The 19,600-nt window shown below is 41.3% G+C and overlaps 1 protein-coding gene across 3 annotated transcripts in view; it reads left to right on the forward strand.

The window, feature by feature from the left end:
- Nucleotides 1–19,600, forward strand: part of DIS3L2 (DIS3 like 3'-5' exoribonuclease 2) — a 184,582-nt gene that overhangs the window by 41,534 nt on the left and 123,448 nt on the right. For all 3 annotated transcript variants that reach the window (XM_032119458.1, XM_032119459.1, XM_032119460.1), the window contains exon 7: nucleotides 16,611–16,845. In XM_032119458.1, the coding sequence (XP_031975349.1) occupies nucleotides 16,611–16,845 (235 nt within the window). The remainder of the gene's footprint in view (nucleotides 1–16,610; nucleotides 16,846–19,600) is intronic.

The following is a 19,600-nucleotide window of genomic DNA, read 5'->3' on the forward strand; positions in this document are numbered from 1 at the left end:
TTGTGTGGCAATTTTTGACTGTTCCAAAAAACCAGTAGTGGTTTAAATTCCTAAACAATGCATAGTTACATGAACTGAAGCTTGCGATGTTTTCGACCTAATATGCTGTACTGACTTACACTACTAAAAATTCTGTGTTTTACCATTAAAGAAAACAAAGACAGACTACTTTTTGTATTGGGAGGGCTGTAGCATGCTTGTTTTACAGTACCTCAGTTGCAATATCCATATGTTTTATATGGCTTGCTGCGACTATACAGGTGAGAAAGTGCCTCACCCCCAGAAAGTGAGACTGATTTGTGTAGTAATTTACTTTGACCCCTAAATTTAAAGCACCATAGCAGCTTTCTGTTTCTGCTTTAGGTCAGGTCTCTGCTTTTAGGGCTTGCAGATCCTGGCTCATTGTTGAATACTCATGGCAGTTTTGAAGCTGTTAAATGCCTGAGTTGCATCTTTCAATTACAAATTCATAGCTTTCTTCAGTGTCATTTGCAGTGTAATTTGGTGGGAACAGCTCACAAAATCATGATGAGAGAATAAAATAAGAGGCACACAGTTGAATGGTGTGAGAAGTGAGACTGGTTTTCATCCAGTTTTTGAAGAATTGGCCTTATTTTTTACAAGCCTAGAATAAAGGTTTGATAAATTGGGGGTGTATGGACTGTGTTAGGCAAATGAAGTAATATTCTGTTAAGAAATTATGAAAACCATTCATGTTGTTGAGTTTGGGTAGAAGGTTTTAATTGTACTCCAAGGACTCTGCAAAGTGCAGTGAAATAACTTGCAGGAGGTTTTAAGGCAACTTTACAGTTGTGGTCAAATTAGAAGGAAAATTACTAGCTAAGAACTGAGAACTTGCTTAGTTTTATTTTGGTGGAGTGCTGTTAATATTTTACAGGGAAGCAGGTTTGATCATGCACTTGGTGTGAAGTTTGTGTTGCCGATAGCCTTTGTTCTGCAGAAGCCTCTCAGGGAGAGTTTGAATGTTTGAATCCTTAGGGGAAGGATGCCTCTGGTAGAGGTGCCTGGCCGTGTCTGCTCATGGCTGGCAGCACAGGTGATTGTTGTGGGGTGGGATCCAGTCCCTCCCTGGAGCTGGAAGACTTGGTGTGAACTGGTAGGTTATCGATAACCTTTTGTATGTTTAACTAGACAAATCCTTCCGTTCAATTGTTTCACTGTGAACAAATGCTTATCACCGGATGATTTTGTATACCTTGTGTCCCTTTTAATTTGTTTTGGATCAGGGAATGTAAAAGCTGGTGTGTGGAAGGGGGTGAGGCAGGGATGGAGCAAGTATTCCCCAGCTTGTTAGAGTTGCTTAAGCACAAGAAATGCAGTTGCTCCCAATGCCTTATGTGCAACCTCCTGCTGTCATTTGACTTCACCCAGTGCTGTGTAATTGCGGTAGGGGTTATAAAGTATTTAATTCCACAGTCTGTGGGCAAGGATGGGTAGACTGAGGTGGGAGAGTGTGTGCATGTTTCAATCCTTCCCATCGCCAATCTCTACCCCTCCGTGACCTCTGTCATTTACTTTGCACATCCTCCATCTCTCATTGCCAGGGCCCAGTGCAGCCCAACTGTGGAGGTGGAAGTGGTACCTTGGGTCCCAAATGGAGCAGTGGGATTTCAGTTTGGACCCTCAGCAGCCTGAGGACAAACTGCTGTGTGAAGTGGTTTCTTTTCCTGGTAATGGTGCTATGGCACAGTTGTAGCAGGGTACATGGTAAACCAGCAAATTAGCTTCAAGGGTCAACAGGTATTTCAAAACAAGGCAGGGAATGTAAGGAGGTTTTAAGCAACAAGGAAGTGGCGGACTTAATGTTTTACTGGAGAGGGCATTAACTTGGTTTTCACATGTCCTTAGCTGTTGAGACAATGTAGGTGCTTTGGGTACTAATAGTCTTTGGCATGGTACCTGTCGTTGATGGGTAGAATGGGAGCAGGCAAGTGTGAAGTTTGCCGTGTTAAAGCCAACAAATAAACTGCTTTTGCTGGTAAAAAAGCAAATGAAAGGGGTTTCCTAAAGCTGTGGACTGCTTGGGTAGGATCTGAGATTTTGCCCATCTTCCTTTTCTCTTTTATCAGCTAAGATGAATGGCGAATCAGTGTAAGCTGTATGGTGTGTTTCATTATTGGAGACCTATCAGAAGAGTTGGTTAATAATCCAGAGCATTTGGATTCAATGTGATAAAACTAATCATAACAAAGTACTTCAGTGCCTCACTTGAAGCTATGAAGAAAATCCTGTTATCTTAAAAGTATGTGTATATGAAAGGGCTAATTTTTTCTTTCTTAACAAGATAAACATAAACTCATTGGTGAGTTTATGAAACAGTACTGTTTCCAGAGGCTACTTTCCAAACTTCCCTGAGATGAAGTGAAACTGAGATTTAGTGCTGTCACTTGTGGAGTTTCAAGAATACTTCTCAAGACTTTTTAAGTTACATGGGAGAAGTTGTTATGGAATCAGTTTATTTAATGTATATCCGAATAGTTGTAATGAACATAAATTTCTTCATTTTTTGGAACGGCCTGCCTTTTTTGCTGTGTGCTTTCTTCTTTTGTCAAGTTGCTTAAACAATTTATCATTAACACATTTACTGTATTACAGTTTGACTTTCTAAACATTATTCAGATAACTACTTCTAGGTAAGGAAAATTGTTAAATGTCATCCCATACTTACTTTTACCCAGAGGGAAAGACTGAACAAGTGAAGATTGCTTTGAGTTCGTTTGATCTGTATGAAGCAGCTTTGAATTTCCTGGGCTTGTTTAATGAACATATTGAAAGCCCGGTGTAGCTGCCCTTCTCAGATCCAATAATTGTACACAATGTACTGCAGGGGAGAGATAGTCTTTTCCTTTCTGGTTAAAAGGACTTGCGATCTGTCACTGTTGGTAATGAATGTTTGCAGGTAGCACAGTCCAGATTTAGTGTTTGAGCTGGCTTCCTTGTAAAGATTTGGTTTGATTTCCTTGTTCTGTAATTTCCAGTGCTCGAGCGAGGGTTCTTGTTGGATGACTAACACATTTCGGCACTGTTTAAGGCACTTTTGAAAACCCAGTGTTTTTCATATATTAAATATTTTATTAATGACATAAGCAGGTGTCAAGGCTAGTTCACAGTCACATGCTTTTGAGCCGTGCTTCTGAATTTTGCGATTCTCAGATTTATTTTCTAAGAGTGTTGAATGGGGTTACCACTTGACGCTGTTCTGCTTCCCCATGTGGCCCATTAGCACCTTGGCTTTGTACCTTTTAATGCAACCAAGTGCATAATTTTTCTTGTATTTCTGCATTTTGTGTTTCACTCTTTGCTGCATGTTTAAGAGAATTGGAAGTGTGTTCAGAATATTGAGAGGAGTGTATTGCTAAAGGTGAATCCTGATGCTTTCTGTTGGAGGTATAACTCTTCTGGGCAGTGACACAGGAAGCTCATCACTGCTTTTGCATAGCCTGTGAGACACAGTTTGCTGCAGTTTGCAGCCATCCATTTCTGACTGGCACACAGAAGGTATCCTGAGGCAGAGGGGAGAACTCAGGTCAAGTTGTGGGGCAAAGTCTGTCAGTGGGAATATCTGGCTGTTGTGTGACTGAGCTGCACATGTGTGGTGGTGGGCTTCATCAGATTAAACCAAGAGATATAACTGACAAAACTGAATATAAATCCTGTATTACTAATATCTGGGAATGGCCAAGCTGTTAGGACTTGGAAGCATGATTCAAAGATTTGCCAAGTTAGCCTGTGATGATCACTAGGAGAAGAGTTTGCCCAGGAGAAGTGAGTTGTAAAGTAATTCAAGACTTTCTAAAAAAACCCTCTTGCGCAATGAGAGTTTAATGACCAAGGTGATGGCTTTATGCTGCCATCGTCAGTGTTTAAATCCCCAGTATTTTTTATTTTCACCTGTTTTTACTGATCTCATAATTGGCCATTGTTACAGAACGCATGTGGAATTTGGTTGAGACCAACTTTTCTTTGCTTTTTGGATGGAATGCAAACTACCTATTGCAATAAAGTTTCTGTACTTGTGATTATGGGCACTGTCAGTATTTCCATTATAAATTTCTGGATTTTTTTTTAAAGGAGCTTAAAACTTAAGTTGTAAAAATTTGTTCTTGGCAGAGAACTTGTTTACAACATCTCGGCTCAAGTAAGATTTTTTTTAATGAGTTTTGAAAGAGGGAAGGAAAACCTGAACTGCTTTGTTAGTTGATGTTACACAGGTGAAGTATACAATGAAATCTCATGTTAACAAAACTCAGCTTGTGAGGAAGTAGCATAACAGAAACCCCAGTGTTATTCCCTTGTCCTGCATTACATTTTAAATTGAGTGTAACAATTGAATGTAACTTTTGATTCATTCTGTGGAAAAGCTTTTGATAAAACATATTCATTGCCTGTCAGGAAAAACAGACCAGAGGGTACCAGGCATCAAGAAGCAGGGAACTCTGTAGTGGCCAGCCCTTCCCACCACTGGGAAAGGCTTTTTTATGGTAATGGTAAATCTATTTCTGAAGGAAAGCAGTAAGAATATGCCATTCCTATTTACTCCATTTTTCAGTGCTGCAGGGGATGCTCTGAGACCATGTTTAATCAATGTATATTTTCACTGGATTAAATAAACCTGAATATTGACGTCATGAAAATAAGCTGAGAAGCCTGGTGGTGGATGCTGATGCATTTTACTCTTCTAATAAACACTGCTTCGAAATTCAATGAAGCGTGCCATGTTGCTAAAGGTAAATGCAAACAAACTGAGCTATGTAGACTGTTTGCTTGAGGTGCTGCTGTTTAATGAGATTCATCACCAAGTAATGTGAGTAGATCCTGGTGACGCAAATGCCAGCAGTCATTCCCTGTCCCATTTCAGGAGGAAACCTGGTGATACTGATGGTTTTCACTAGAAGAAGAAAAAACACCGCAGCAATATAAGTCCTCAGCAAAATGTTGAGCATCACTCATCTTTACTATGCCTTGGGATCCTAGTTTGCTTTAACTTCCATTAAGATGGTCTCCCTTCAAATGCAATCTCTGTGTAACCTTGTGCTCCTCTATTCCCCCCTGTTAATGTGCTTTATCTTTAATAGAAGCTTCCTAAAAGTTCTGTTGAGCATCCACAATGTTGTATATGGTTTGGTGCATCACTCAGCATGGTGTGTCCCTGGTTCTGACTGGGGCAGCTGAGCACAGCTGAAAAACAAATAACCCTGGGAAGGGTGCATTTTGTCAGAGATAGGGGGATGTGGAACCTGTGCCTTCAGTGGGCGTTTGTGCCTTCCAGCAGGAATAGACAGACATACCAATTCCCTGGAGACAGACCAATGACTGTGCTCTTGTGCCTTTTCTTCCAGAGTTTCCTTCTGTTGTGGCAGGTTGTGTGCTCACTTTTAAAAAGAGATCAGTTCTTTGGTAGTGTTGCTGTCGTGTGTGTATCAATGAAGCTGCATAATAAGAAAAAGTCACAGCAGAAAGGTTCCAGAGTACACCTTGGTGAACTAGTTTTGCTGCTGGAGGCGAGTTCAGTGAAGAAGTTTTTATGAAAACTGCAAGGATTTTTGTTATTATAATAGACAATTATCTAAACATTTTGGAATCAGAGAATTTGGTTCTAAACTAGTTAAAATTCTGGTTTTAAATGTTTTGTCCAATGTATGAACTGATTTTGGAAAGGCATGGATAACCAAATTGTCAAAAATTCTTGTTGGTAAGTGTCTGAAACCTATGAAGAGATAGCTATGCTGTCATTATAACTGTGAAGTCATTCATGTTTTGCTTCTGTTTTGCTGTTCTAATGATACCTCCAGGTGTGATACAACTGAATGATGTCTGAGGTCATCTTTAAATAGGAATTCAATAATTGCTCTGTTTAGTGATGAGCCTGTTAGCTTTGTGTGGAAATAAGAATCTTTTTTTATCCCAACAATAGAAAAAATAAGTGATGTTTTGTTTTTAGAACTGTGTGACATTTGTTTCTATTCTGTCTTGATTTCAAGCAGCAGCTGAAAATAAACTAATGCTGGTCTTTGATTATATGAGTTCCTGCTGTGAAATCTAGGGTTCTGAAACCCTGGACATGTTCTGTGGTTAAGCCTTGGTCCCTGAGTGGGAAGAAGAAAGAAAGCTTCCCTCTGTTCATAGAAAGCTTACTGATGTGTTACTGTCTCTGATAAGACCTCAAGAGTTAAGTAATGCTTTGAAGTATTTGAAAACATTGATCCTCACATGTGCATGTAAACCAAATATCATCCCCATCTTCTGAGTGGGGAAATACCCCCTCACTTTCTCCTGGGACACCTGCCTCCCCCAGCTGCCTTAATGTGGGATTTTTGGCATGGTCTTCTTTAATACCTGTGGAGCAGAGTGACCTAAAATACTTAATAAATTCTTAATATATGAAAATTGTTCAGATATTTGTGTTTGTTACCTCATGTGCATGCGTTGCTATTTTCAACCTTCTTTTCACACTTGGACTTTGCCTTGCCAGCCGTGTGAAATTCAGGTGTAACATCTTCAGGACAAAGTGTGCAGGTCTGTCTAGCACAGTGTCAAGTGCTGCAAACTTGGCAGCTTGGCTTGAGTGAGTTTCCAAAAGTCATGGGCAACTGAGAGCAGGATTATTTTCCTTGAGCAGGATTACTTTCCTTGTGCACTTTGTAAGGAACTTGTTGAAAGTCTAAGACAGATATGGAAGCCTAGGATTTCCTGCCTGTCATAGTGATTTAATAAAGTCAGTCCCACCTGCACTTTCTAGCTAGGCATTCAAGGACTCCTTGCCCAAATAAATGGATTTGTAGCAGTTTTAGCTCATAGGTGAGCCTTCCCAGTTTGAGAACCCAGCCTATTTGCAGGAATCTTTGAGCAAAATTGTGCTGCTGTCATCTCCCTCTTCTTTTCCACAATCCCTTGGTGTTGTATTTTGCAGTGAGATTCTGTCCAGGGTCAGAATTTGCTGATATCAAGTCAAGTGAAGGAGTACATTTGCCTCACAGCTTGCCTTCTCTTCAGAAATTATTTTAAAGGACGCAGAAAGGTCTCAACAATTGAGGAAGCTGTTCTCTTTTATTCCCCAGTGAACCATCTGTTTTTCTTTTCCTCCACTTACCGTGCTTGCAGGGATTATCTCCTCCAGTTCCTTTCTTCTTCGGGTGGTCCTCTTCAGCCTGGCTGCCCCTGTTCTCCCACAGCTTCCCCTGAGCACAAATCCTTTCCAGCCTGTCCTGGGGTGATGGGGAAGGTACTGGATTCATAGTGGTCTTGGTGTGTGTGACTGGAAGTGGCAGCAGTACAGCATGGCAAAACATGGGTAGCTCAGTAGTTATGTCTCAGTCCATTTCCTAGAGGATGGAGCTGCTCATAGTTAGAACCACTCTGTCAGATGGTACCTGCTGGCTCCTGCATGGAAAATGTAACGCTAAAGTGGATTTCCAGTCTTCTGCTGCTAAAAGTTTCCTGGAATGTGTCTTCCTCACCTGTTATCAAATCTCCTTACCCTGACACCAAACCATGACTATTTGCAAAGGAAGCAATGGGTGGTTTTGTGCAGGTGACTTTAACAGTATTGTGCTGGCGCTGAGGGAGGCTGTTGTTCTTGGCTCTAGCCATCTTTTAATGCAATTGAAATCTGATTTAGAAATTAATGTAGGTGCCAGTTTCACTGGTGTGACAAGGTAGAGACCATAGGAGTAGGAACTAATTTTGCCAAGCTCTGAGACAGGTATAGTGGGATGCAGTCAGCCCAGAGCAGCTGCATTTTAATGCCTTTCATATCCTCAGAGGAGCAGTGGAACACAAAACAAGTGCAAGAATGTTCCTGCAGAAGATAAAAAGAAATAAAGACAGGTCAGTCCAGCAGTTGACTGAATGCAGCCATGAAGATGGATGACTGGGAAGGCTAAGAAATGAAGAACTACTTTGAAGCACTCCTAGAGTGGGAGTCTCAGTGATGCTTCAGCGATGACTTGTTTAGGTTCCTGATGCTCTTATCCCACTGTGTGAATAAATAAGAAGACCTGGGCTGATGGAACACACCAATCAAAGGAAGTTCCCACTGGGGCATACAGAGTCCGAAAACTTCCATAAATTGTTCTGTAATATGACAGTTTCCAATTATGGGTTTTCATAATAAGAGGCTTACTGGCAACCAGTAATGCACGTTAACTGTGGAAATTTCTATTGCTTTTCTTGGCCCCCATGCACTTCCTGAACAGTGTGTGTTTTGTCCCAGGTGTCCCATTCTGGGGCTTTGAAAGTATGTCACATCTTGTGTGGGACTGAGACCCCTGGGAGCTGGCATTTAGGACCCAATCAAAAGGAACAAAAACTGCAAGCGAGGGGCTTAAGGTATGAGTGCCAACGTGTAGATGCTTGGCTGATTTGTTTGTTTCCTGCCTTGATAAGTTAAAGTGTTGATCACCAGTAAGAGATTTTCTTAGACACATGGGAAATAATTTTTATACATTTCTGAAAAAAACTTCAAACCCTTGGGAGGTATAGGTATGCAAATATCTTGGATAGCCCTTCCAGTACTTTTTGATTTGTTTGCATTGTCAGCCCACTTTCTTCTTACGGGCACGTGCGGGTACAGGCTTGTTTGGTTTGTGAAATGTTGAATAAATCTTCAAAGAGCTTCGTTGTTTCCAGGAAATATGTTTTTTGTACATGCTTGTATTGTTTGAAAAAAAAAGGCAGTAATGGATAATACTTTGGTTCGTGCAAGCCAACAGTGTGGATTTGCTTGGCATTGCAGCTTTCAAATGATACACACTCAGCACAAGTAGATTCTTTTCTGATTACATGCAAGCACTGTGTAATTATTACATCTTTTAAAATATGTATTGATTCATGGTATTGTCTTGAATTTGCAAATGATCCAAAAGCCTGTCTGCTTCTTTACATCGGATACAAACTGGGTATCTTTTTGCAGTAGTTTGCTGAAAGTGCAGGGATTTCAGAGAATCATACCTTTGAAGATGTAACCTTATGTTGCTCTCTTGTTCTAATCCACCCCTCTTGAGTGATTTATTCTGGGGACTGTGCATCATAGGTTTTGTCCTGGCACCATTTTTGTACTGTTGCAGTGCCTGTGCACATTACCAGAAAAAGATGGCTGGGAGACAGTTTAAAAAAAAAAAAAAAAGTTAAACCGAAAAGAAAAGAACACACAGACAAGAAAAGAAAACTGGTTCCAGTTAGTAGAGAGGGTTTTGCTGCCGGTGTGGATGGGGCATAATTTGATTTAAATGACTTTTGAAAAAGAGTTCTCAAAACTGTTCCATGCATTTTCTTCCTGGCTACTGTTGAAAATATGGAGCCGAATATTTTCTGTGATGTTTCAAACCAATATGTTCTGGCAACCTCAGAGCTGGGCCCTGTGCATTACACTCTTGTTTCCAGTTCGCTGTGGCCTGGAGTGCAACACACAGCTCATGAGATGCACCAAAGTGGGAGGTCTTGTGAGGAGCAGGCAATACAAAGACCCAAGGTACAAGGAACATTTCACTGGGGTCCAGCAGGGAGGCTGCCAGTTTTAAGGGCCTCTTTTGTGAAAAGAATTTGCTGGTAGGAGATGGAAAAGTTGTTTGTGCGTCTTTGAATTTTGAGTGTGCAGGGGAAGGTTGATTCCTGGGTGTTGTTTAAGGCTAGGTGCTGAAGTGAATCTTTTGTGCTTCCCTGGGGTCAAACTTTTCTCACTTGGAGGATTTGCTGTATAGAGAGATCTATATATATGGGCTATGGCTGAGGATTCATCAGTGCTTTAAGTGTGACAACATCTAGCTCTATAGAATAGCATGTGGGTTGGGAAGCTGGGAGTTGAGGTGTTTGCTGTATCACTTCTGCTCCAGGGACTTCTGTGCCTTGGGGAATGTGTGTGGGAAGGTCAGTGCAGTATAAGGAGGTATTCTGAAAATAGAGGCTGTGTTTTTAGCACCAAATCAAATCCTGGGGGTGGCAGCAGGAGTGGAAAGTGTGGAACAAGTTTGTTGATCTGTGTTTAGTAATACCCAGATCTTTGGTAGCGACTCCCAACAGCACTCCAGGTTGGCTTGCCTACAAAGGAGGTGGTACCGTGTTCCCTGCAAGGGAATCAAAGACCTTGTCCTTCCCCACATCTGTGACACCGTTACCTTCAGCAGTGGTTGATTCATGGCAGGTGGGGAACCTGTGCTGAGCAGGGACAGCTACTTCTGACAACTTTTTCCTGCTTCTCAGCAGTTAGAGAGTACAAAATGCAGGAGTGTACAGATGGAGCTGTTTATCCTGTTAGGAGAACCAGATGAAATGGACCTGAGGAAACATGGTCCTGATCCTAGGACTGTGTATCCTACAGGCAGCGGTGCAAGAGCAAGACTTGGGAGAGATGGGTCCAGGGAGAGCACAGAGAAGTGGCAGGAAGGGGGTGAAGGCAGGAATAGACTCAGGAGAGACGGGGCAGAGGTGACTGTCTCCTGGTCAGTGATAATGAGGTGTAGATAAACATGTTTGGAAGTAGACTGTAGGTGTCGGCTGAGGGCCAGGGAATGGGAATGGGGAGCTTTCAGAGGGAAATGACAGGTCAGAGACCAGATAGGGAATGGAAATACATGGTGTGGAGACAGTTCTTGTTTTAGCTTTAGGATTCAGAAAGGTCAGTCTTGAGAATTTTCCTTGTTGATGCTTTTCCACTTGTTTTTCTGGTTATTTGTGCAAGATGGTAGGAGAAGGACTTCAGATGGACTTGGAGGAACATGCTGTAACCCAGATTGCTTTGGTACAGCCTGAAGCACAGAGAGATGAGTGAACAGCTTAGGAATGAGGTTTATTGGTAGAAGTAGAAAGAAGTAGTGAGTTGAGGTGGCTGTTTGGAGATATGGGTTTTTTTTCTGCAGTTAATTCTGTTTCTTGTGCAGCTGCCTGACAAGCCTGGATGTAGGGCTGTCTGCTCAGGTTGAACTAAACGTGGATGTTCACTAAGCATGATTATTTGAATTAACTCTACAGTAAAAACTCACTTTGCAGGTTAGTCTAAGCAGAGGAGTTGCAGGATTCTGGGAAGGGCAGGCAAGATGGCTTTGGGGTTTCAACAGGTTTGATGGCCATACTGCGGATCTGTCTCTGTATTTTATTTTCGAAACACAAGCCTTAGATTTCATTTGTTTCTTTCCCGCTTCTCACCTACTGCAGTGGGTGCAAGTCAGAGCAGACTCTGTAAAGTCACTGTTTCCAAGAAGCCTTTGTGTACTCAGATCATTTACCCTTTGAATCCACAAGCAGGATGGTATTGTAGTGACTGCTGTGACAAAACTGTGTGTGACATCTGGGAACAACAGAGTCCATTGGGGAGGAGAAAGTACTCTTTTCCTGATCAAGAGGGAGAGATTTTAATATGGATGTTTGTATGATTATTGCATCCAATGTGATGTCTGAAATGTAAACTATAATGTGCTGTTATTATAAAATAGCCATCCTGGGGGCTGTTAGCAAGTGTTTCCAGTGATTTAGAATTAAAAGATTGTAAAAAGAAATCCCATTCCAAACAACAACAAACCCCCTCAGTATAACATTATTGTTATTTTAAAAGTAATGCCATAACTGTTCCTACTGAGACTAGTCGCTTTTACTGAGTTGTTGTCTTGCCAGTACTGCTTGGTGTATGTGGGATTATGAAAAGAAGGAAGGGTGCTTGGGACAGGTGTTTCTTTTCTTGTAAGTGCCATGTTTTCTTTATCCAAGAAGGAGCTAGAGTGAGCCAGCCTTTGTTTGGTTACTCTTTTCTGAAAAGCAAAGCTCTTCCTCACAATATTTATGGTAGCTTGGCTCTAGTATGTATGTATGAGCTGTGACTGCATCCTCGTGTTAGCCAGGCTCCGTTCCTACTCCCTCATGAGGGAACATTAGGGAACCAGCTTTTAAGTGAAGCCTGTTTAAAATGGCAAAAGCTGGGAGACGAATAGATGCAGGTGTTCACAGCACTGGTATGAAATGTGGTGTTTGTATTAGTGTTGTGGTAGCAACCGTCCTTTTAACGAGGGGATGGTAGTTTGGTCCAAAGCCCCTGTTTTCAGCTGTCCTCCTTTTGAAATAACCGCTTCTAACCTGTTTCTGAGACTTGTTGCTTACCCAAGACTCAGCTGCAGAGGGGACCAGTAGCTCTGACCTAAACTTTGTCTCCCTACCCAGTATTGAACATAATGACTTTTGTTTGGCTAAAGCAGAACTTGTATTTGATCAAAGTATTTTTCAAAAGAAAGGCATCTTACCTTGGTTTGCAAACCTCAGAAAGTAGGCTTGGGCTAACACCTTGTTTTCCTTCTAGCTGTTCCCATATTCAGTCCTCCCCGTTTAATGTGAGTTCTTTGTGTGCCATGAACCTTCTTCAGCTCCCACTTGCTGTTGAGTGGACTGCTCCTTTCTGTACATGAGGAGCCTCTTTGTGCATCATGTCTGTCCTAGTGAAGAGAGTTACCACTAATGGCTTGTCACTTCTAAAATCTTTTGGGCAAGTTACACATTCTGGGCTTGAATACTCATTAGGAGACACTTTACTGGGTTTTGACTGACTTATGTAGAAAAAGGTTTGAGCTATTTAATCTCCATTCTTCCTCAGTATCCTTATGGAAATACTCTTTTTAATACCAGCTTTTTGAGCAAACTGGAGAATTAAAATTTTATTGAATCTGTGTCCAAACCAGCTGTAGTGCAGGCGATTCTGCTTTCTTACTGATGCTGGATGCTTTTAGTGTAGGAGGTCTCTGCACGAGGCTCCACTGAAAGCAGTGACCCTGCGTGGAAAGTTTTTAGCAGTTTTTAGCCATGCAATGTGCATTCATCCAGCTGTGTCTAGTTTAGCAGTCATCCATGTCTCTTCTTCAGATCTATGAGGATTCATGGATTGCTTGTAAGGATCAGAGATGAATAGGAAAGAAAAGCAAACCTGTTAGTGTCAGGCTTAAACACTTTGGGGGCTTGGTGCATTTATTGGAAAGAGCCTGGGGGATAATAGCTCAAAGATGATTGAAAATCACTGGTCAAGTTTGGCCACTTACAGACACTGAGGAGGCAGCAGCAAAAACTCTATACCTGATCTGAGAGTAAACAGGCCTGGGCCTTGTCCTTGTGTGGAGGTTTAGGTGGAAAGTCTGTGAAAAGCTGGGATCTGACAGGACAGATATGAGATTCTGGCAGAGAAGGCCGTTTCTTCTGTAGCACAGGAGCTAACCCCTGTGCTTTCAGATGCACAGATTCCCAGTTCAGTTTTCTGTTGGAACAAATTCCTCCTGAGTAAGGACAATTGGTCATTCAATTGCTACTTCAAGGCTGGGCTGGATGCTCTCCTGTCCAGATTGTACAGGTCCATGCCAGGATGTTTTTGCCCACTAGCTGGTTTTTATTACACTTATGGTTGAAGTGGGATTTTCATTCAAAAATCTTGTGTTCTGTCAGCTATGACTTTACAAACTAAACCATTCACTGCGGGACAGAAACTTGATGCTTGTTCAGTGATAGATGACTGTTTTAAGCTGAAAGAAAACCTATTCAGACACTCTCTTCAGGATCAGAAACTCAAATAAACAACTGTCTTTCATCAAAATGTCTATTAAAACTTGCTTTAAATTATTATTAAAGAGCATATAGAAATAACAACCATAAGGTTGATATTTTATTTCCCAGATCAGGAAGTTAAGGTCCTCTAAGGGCCTTTAGTGATGTTTGCATGTCAGTGGGGTCATACATTTCATGCATATGCAAGGAAGGGGAATCCCATTTTTCTTGGTCCATGCAGGGTCAGCTGCATTGCCAGGGAATGGGACTCTGTACTGCACATATGACTACATGATAGACTGAGCCAATTGTGTATTTGCTTTACTCTGTGTCTGTGATCAGAACTGACCCGTTCTAGCTGTGTGCATTATGCCATGGATAAGCTGCAATAATCTAAGAAGAAACAGGAGAGTGCAGTATCATCAGATTCTTGAGTCTGAGATGCTGCTTGTAAGAAATGCTTAATATGTCATGGTTGGATTTTCTGCTGCTCATAGACAAAAGGATCCTGCTCTTTGGAATCTGTGTGATGAGCTCATGTTGGCCAGCATCTCTGATCATCTTAAATGGAGTAATTGTATCCACTGAGCTCCCGATTTTGTAAAGTCTTATGCAGCTTTCCAGTCTTGTGATGTGCAGCTTCCCTAAATTTTTGGTGTGATACGAGAAATTGTGGGTGAAATTCCCTGCTCTGTTATGTATGAGGTCAGCCTAAGTGATCTGTCTTGGCCATTAAAAGAAAACAACTCCTATCACCCAGGCTTGCCAGCATCTGGACATTTTGCTGATCTACTCTGTGTGGAGGTCATGATTTTGTGGACTCTGGAAAACTTTACTTAAAAATTCTTTTGCAAATCCATAAGGAAATGTGGGACTGAGGATTTAGGTAGTCACAGCTGGAGTATTGAGCTGCTGGTGGCAGCAGTGTGTGTCCTCTAGCTTGGGGGAAGCACAGCATTTTAAATGAAAAGCATTAAAAATGAAATCTGTATCTGCTACCTTCTTTAATACCACTTCAAGCATAACCCTTCCAGTGCCACATCTTTAGAGAAGCCTTTCCTGTTGTAAGATATATTTGATGTTGTTTGCTGCTTTACATATAGAAAACATACTAACTTAGGACCCAAAACCCATCTCACACTCTCCAAAGAAGGACTGGGAGAGAAAAAAATGCAGGCAAAACTTGAAGGGGTTGAAGAAAATGAACTCCTGCTGCAGTTGCACACTTGCACACATCTGGTGCAATTGAAATTTAAGAGCTGAATGCATCCACATCTGACCATGGTAGGGTCCAAGCATTACTGTTGACACTGGTTTTCTTTTTGGATAGGTACACTGGCAGAGTCACTAGCGTGTGGAGCCTTGTCAGCTCTCTAATCTAATAGACTGTTCTTGCCCAGACCATTGTGTGTCAGAATTTTATGTACCAAATGTAGCCAGGTTTAATAATCAGCCATTTTCCCACCTTCTGCCAAACTTTTTCCCTTTTTTTCGCAATTTAATGTTTGAGTCAAAATCTGCTATGGTAACAAATTATATACATGTTAAAAAATGAAAATAAAGATGGAAAGAAGAGTCACAAAAGGTAACAAGAGTTCAAAGCACTGTCATTTGAGTTTTTTATTTTTAAAGACTTGAATTTAGCCCCATTTAAAAATTGATTTTATTTCTGTTATGTATTGTGAAAAGCTTTCAAAGAAATGGATACTGCTTTGAGAGCATGACTGTAGCTCTGTGTATGTAAAGTTGTGAAAGTATTCCCTGTACAGGCATCTGATCTGATATATTCGCTTTTTAGTTACTAAAGAATAATTTGTGGAGCTTTTTGACTTACATTTTCTTGCTTGGAATAGTTGCCTTCAGGTAGCACCTGTTGAGCATATTTATGTTTATTTCTAGCAACTCTATAGATCATATAAAGTATGTTACAAAAAAGTTGTTCTTCTTGTTTTATTGCATTTTTTAAAGGGCCCTTCACTTGTCTTGCTGGTGGCATGAGTTGCTGCTGTTGTATACTGGGTTATGATGCTGAGGGCTGGGGACCTTGGAGGAGTATCTCTGGGGATTTACTTGCCTGGCAAACACCAGCACCAGATGGAGGGAAGCTCAGTCACCAGGAGAGCATTGGAATGGAGTCACCCAGTGTCTTTATAATTTTAATGTTTAGTAGGTTATTTCTTATTCTGTACTGATTTTCATCTCACTCTGAAGTACTATTGCTTAAGTGAAACATAAACATTTTGGAAACTGAAACCTGGATCTAGGATCTCCAGCTGTGTAGGTGTTTGCAGCTCACTGTTGGTTGCATGAAGGATGCTGGTAAAGGCTTGTGTGTCCAAGGTATCAACCACTTTGGTCATTGTATGCTGAGTTGGAGCAGTTTCTGCCCCTGTCACATGAGGGATGCCTTCCAGGCCTATTGTCTGCTTCACTGGGACTTGGGCTCTTCTTCAGTAATTTAATTTGGAGATTTGTATAAGTAATGGCAATAATAGAGTTCCCTTAACAATAAAAACAGAGCTTAAAATAAATGTAAAGCTTGGTGCTGTGCCAAGCTGCCACAGTCCAGTTCTCTCACACGTCACAGGGCACCATGTTCTCTAATCTGTGCTTTTTCAGTCTGTTCCTAATTGTGTGGAGGAGCTTTGACATGATCAACTGGAACTGCTTAAGTTTTGGGACGTCCTGGGATGATTAGTGTATCTTGGTGAACAATGGTCTAAGCAACTCATTAAATTGTAGTGTATCCTCCTCCCTGCCTGTGTTTACTCCTAACTTCTGCAGAGCTGATTAGAGGCTTGGCAGGAACTCTATGGTTATGCTCTAGATACACTTTGGATACATTATTGTCACAGTTGAGGTATTGCAAAAGCTATGCAGTTCCAGTCTTTACCCTACTGAGGTACCTCTTTTGATTGTGCAATATCTGTGGCTAATTACACGGCAATTGCAGTGTGCCACCAGCCACCCACAATTCATTGTCAGCTCCTTGGGGATGCAAGTGAAAAAGGAAAGATAATGTTTTCTTTCTTCAGTCCACTGATTTAGCTTGCCTCTATTTTTTTAATCCCCTGCTCCTTCAGGTAATAAAGCCAGATGGTAGTGACAAAGAAACAGAAGTCACACATGAATCAGACGTCCCTGAGGATATGTTGGGGACTTGCATTCCACAAGAGACAGCAAAAGGCGACGCTCAAAGTCCGGATGTCATTATAGAAGCTCAATTTGATGACAATGATGCAGAGCATGGACAAGACCACTTGCAGGATATGTTGACTGATGACATTAAGAAACTTTCCCTGGATACTGGTGAAAAGGGTGAGTAGATCAGATTGCTGATTTAGGCCTTTATTTGAGCAAACTATTGAAGTGTTACTTGGTTGCCTCGCTTTGCTGTGAGATATAAAATACAGGCATAAAAGCTTAATGCCTTATCACTTCTATCCCTTTCTGCTAAACTGTCTTCATGGTTTTGAATGGATATTAATGGCTGGGGCTTATGTAGTTTTGATTGGTGCAAAGCAAATCTGCGAAACAGAAGTCATACCTTTAGATTTGCAGTTCTCAGGGCTGTCTGGGGACTGCTGGTTGCTGTTTAATTCAAGATGCTGCTGTAGCGGTTTCCTTCCTTGCAGCTTGGCTGGCCAATCTATGTGTCTCAGTTTGGGGATAAGAATATATTTCCTTGGGGGCAGTTAGGTTTGTTGCTGTTTTCAAACAGCTGAGTTATGAGCAACTTAAAGATTTGGTCCGTTTAAAAAGAAAATTGCAGTAAAACCTAAAGCCAATTATGCGATCTGTTTTGAAGGCAAACTTATTTTATTCTGAATCTGAATTCCATCCAAGCCATCAAGTGTTGCTCAGGGCAAAATAAAATCAGCTCCCCTGTCCCAAGACTAACGCTTAGGCAGCTCTTTGCATGTCCTTTCTAGTACTAAATCCCTTCCTGAAGAGCTGTGTGTTGAAAGGATTCTGACAATTGGCACATTTAACGTGTGCCTTCAGCTGCTCATGAAAGGTTTGCTGGGACAGATATTCTGGTGTGTTCTTGTTGCTTGCCCCAGTTGTCCAGAAAAGATGGCAGTAACTCAGGACCTAAGTAGTTGTTGGACTCTGACAAATCTTGGTGGTGGTTGTAAAGCTGTCCTATTTAACACCTTGTGTTTTCCTGAGATATTTGAAGATGCACAGACCCCTGCCTGTTCTGTTGGTAGACTTCCATTTTTCACACCCATCTGTTAATAAAACAGGAAATAATATTTGAAAGGAAGTGTTGTAGTTTTTATGACAAAACATTGGTTTCACCCCATGAATGGACCTGCGACCTTACCAGTTTGTGATTCTATTTCCTTCTGGGTATCTCCAGTGTTGAGTTCCTGCCAAGGCACGTGAACCAACTCATCTTGTTCCATTCCTTTCCAGGATACAGCTTGATTTGGGAGTTACTAATCTTGTCTGTAGATGTTTTACACAGGTGGTTTTTAACCCCAGCTGTTTTACAGTCTATTGAGCCACTTGGACTCAACAATTCTCCTGAGTCACGTGTTGTGTCTGTTGCATCTTTGTTGCTTCTGATAGCAATGCCAAATTAAACATTGTAGAAGTACATTCTAGTTTGATACCAGCATCTAAAAAAATACAGGCTTAAGCCAGTATTTTACTTTAGTTGTGTGACTGTGCTTTAGTTTAAAGAGTTGATGAGAGGTTTTTTTTTTTGGTGCATTATAGTTCCTCGAGATGCTCCGGAGTGACCTGTGTTTGAGGTTATCAAGTCATCTCTCAAAATATGTGCCATCTGAGTGGGTTTTGCCATTTGATTCTGTCTTTGGAGAATATTTGTAGGACAAATGTAAGATCAGCTTATTGTCTGCACAGTTGAAATCCAACTTTTCCACTTGGTTCCTAAGCCAACTGTTTTCTTTTGTTTTCAAGGCCTTTCCATATTCATCCTTAACAAGCCTTGTGGCTGGTGTGGATGTGCCAGTTAGACTTCTGCTGAGTTTGTGTTTTGCTATCACCTCTTTTAATACTTGCTTCAGCTTCTTTGGCCATGTAACCCATATGGAGTTTTCCCTACTTTCTTCTTTCTCTGCTTTTTAATGCCCTCTCTTTTTTATACATATAAAGTTTATGATGCTGCTTTTTCTGAAGGTGTTTTTGAGTAGTTGATGATTGCTTTGGCTTGTTTCCTGTCCTTCATACAATTTCTCGTATCATCACTTATCCAGATTTTAAGTCTTGCCTGGAAAACAGCTATAGTTATTCTAGCATCGCTGATAACTGTAGTGAAAAAAAGACAAAATCCTGCCAAATTCAGCCTTCACAGGTGTGGATCAAAATGCTTTTTTAGAAGTACCAAACATACACTTTTTCAAGACAGAACTTAATCTTAGAAGGCAAAATCTGCTGGACTTCCTAAGGCCATCCACTGGAATGTGGTGCCAGCATCAGAGGCAGAAAGCATTGGCAGGTTGGGCTGGGGTGAGTGGAGGTGCCCTTCCCTGCCTAACGTGGGCCTCTCCTGGGAGAGCTGCTTGGCTGCTGCTTGTTGAACTTCCTGCATACAAGCCTTTTCTTTCATTTTGTGTCCCTTCTGCTGGAAACAGCTACTGCAGTAAAACAGAGAAGTGGATGGAAGTTGGGATTCACAGGGGGATTTCTTCCTGACCCACCAAACCCAGGGCTTTACTTGCTTTCCCTGAGAGCATTGCTTTGCAGGGTTTATCACGCAGCCTCATTGCATAGCCTTATGCACAGAAGGGGGCAGGAGAAATTTTCTGTGGCCAGCACAAGTCTTAAATGAACACTTGTGGTGGGCTTTCTTCCTTTTTTGGAAGGGTTTTTGGAAGGTTTCAAGCTGGCCAAAGATGCTAGCAAAGATACTATATTAATGAAATAAAATCAAGAAACAGTCTATCATGTTCCCATGTGCACTTTATGTATGTATTTGCATACATATATGTGTGTGTATGTGTATATTTATGAAAAGATCCATCTACATATGTAAGACCTACCCAAAATTCACACTAAACAAAAAACCCATGAGATTTCTGGCAGTGAAAAATATCCATAA

This window comes from Corvus moneduloides, chromosome 10, assembly GCF_009650955.1.
Source record: "Corvus moneduloides isolate bCorMon1 chromosome 10, bCorMon1.pri, whole genome shotgun sequence".
NCBI classification, from domain to species: domain Eukaryota; kingdom Metazoa; phylum Chordata; class Aves; order Passeriformes; family Corvidae; genus Corvus; species Corvus moneduloides.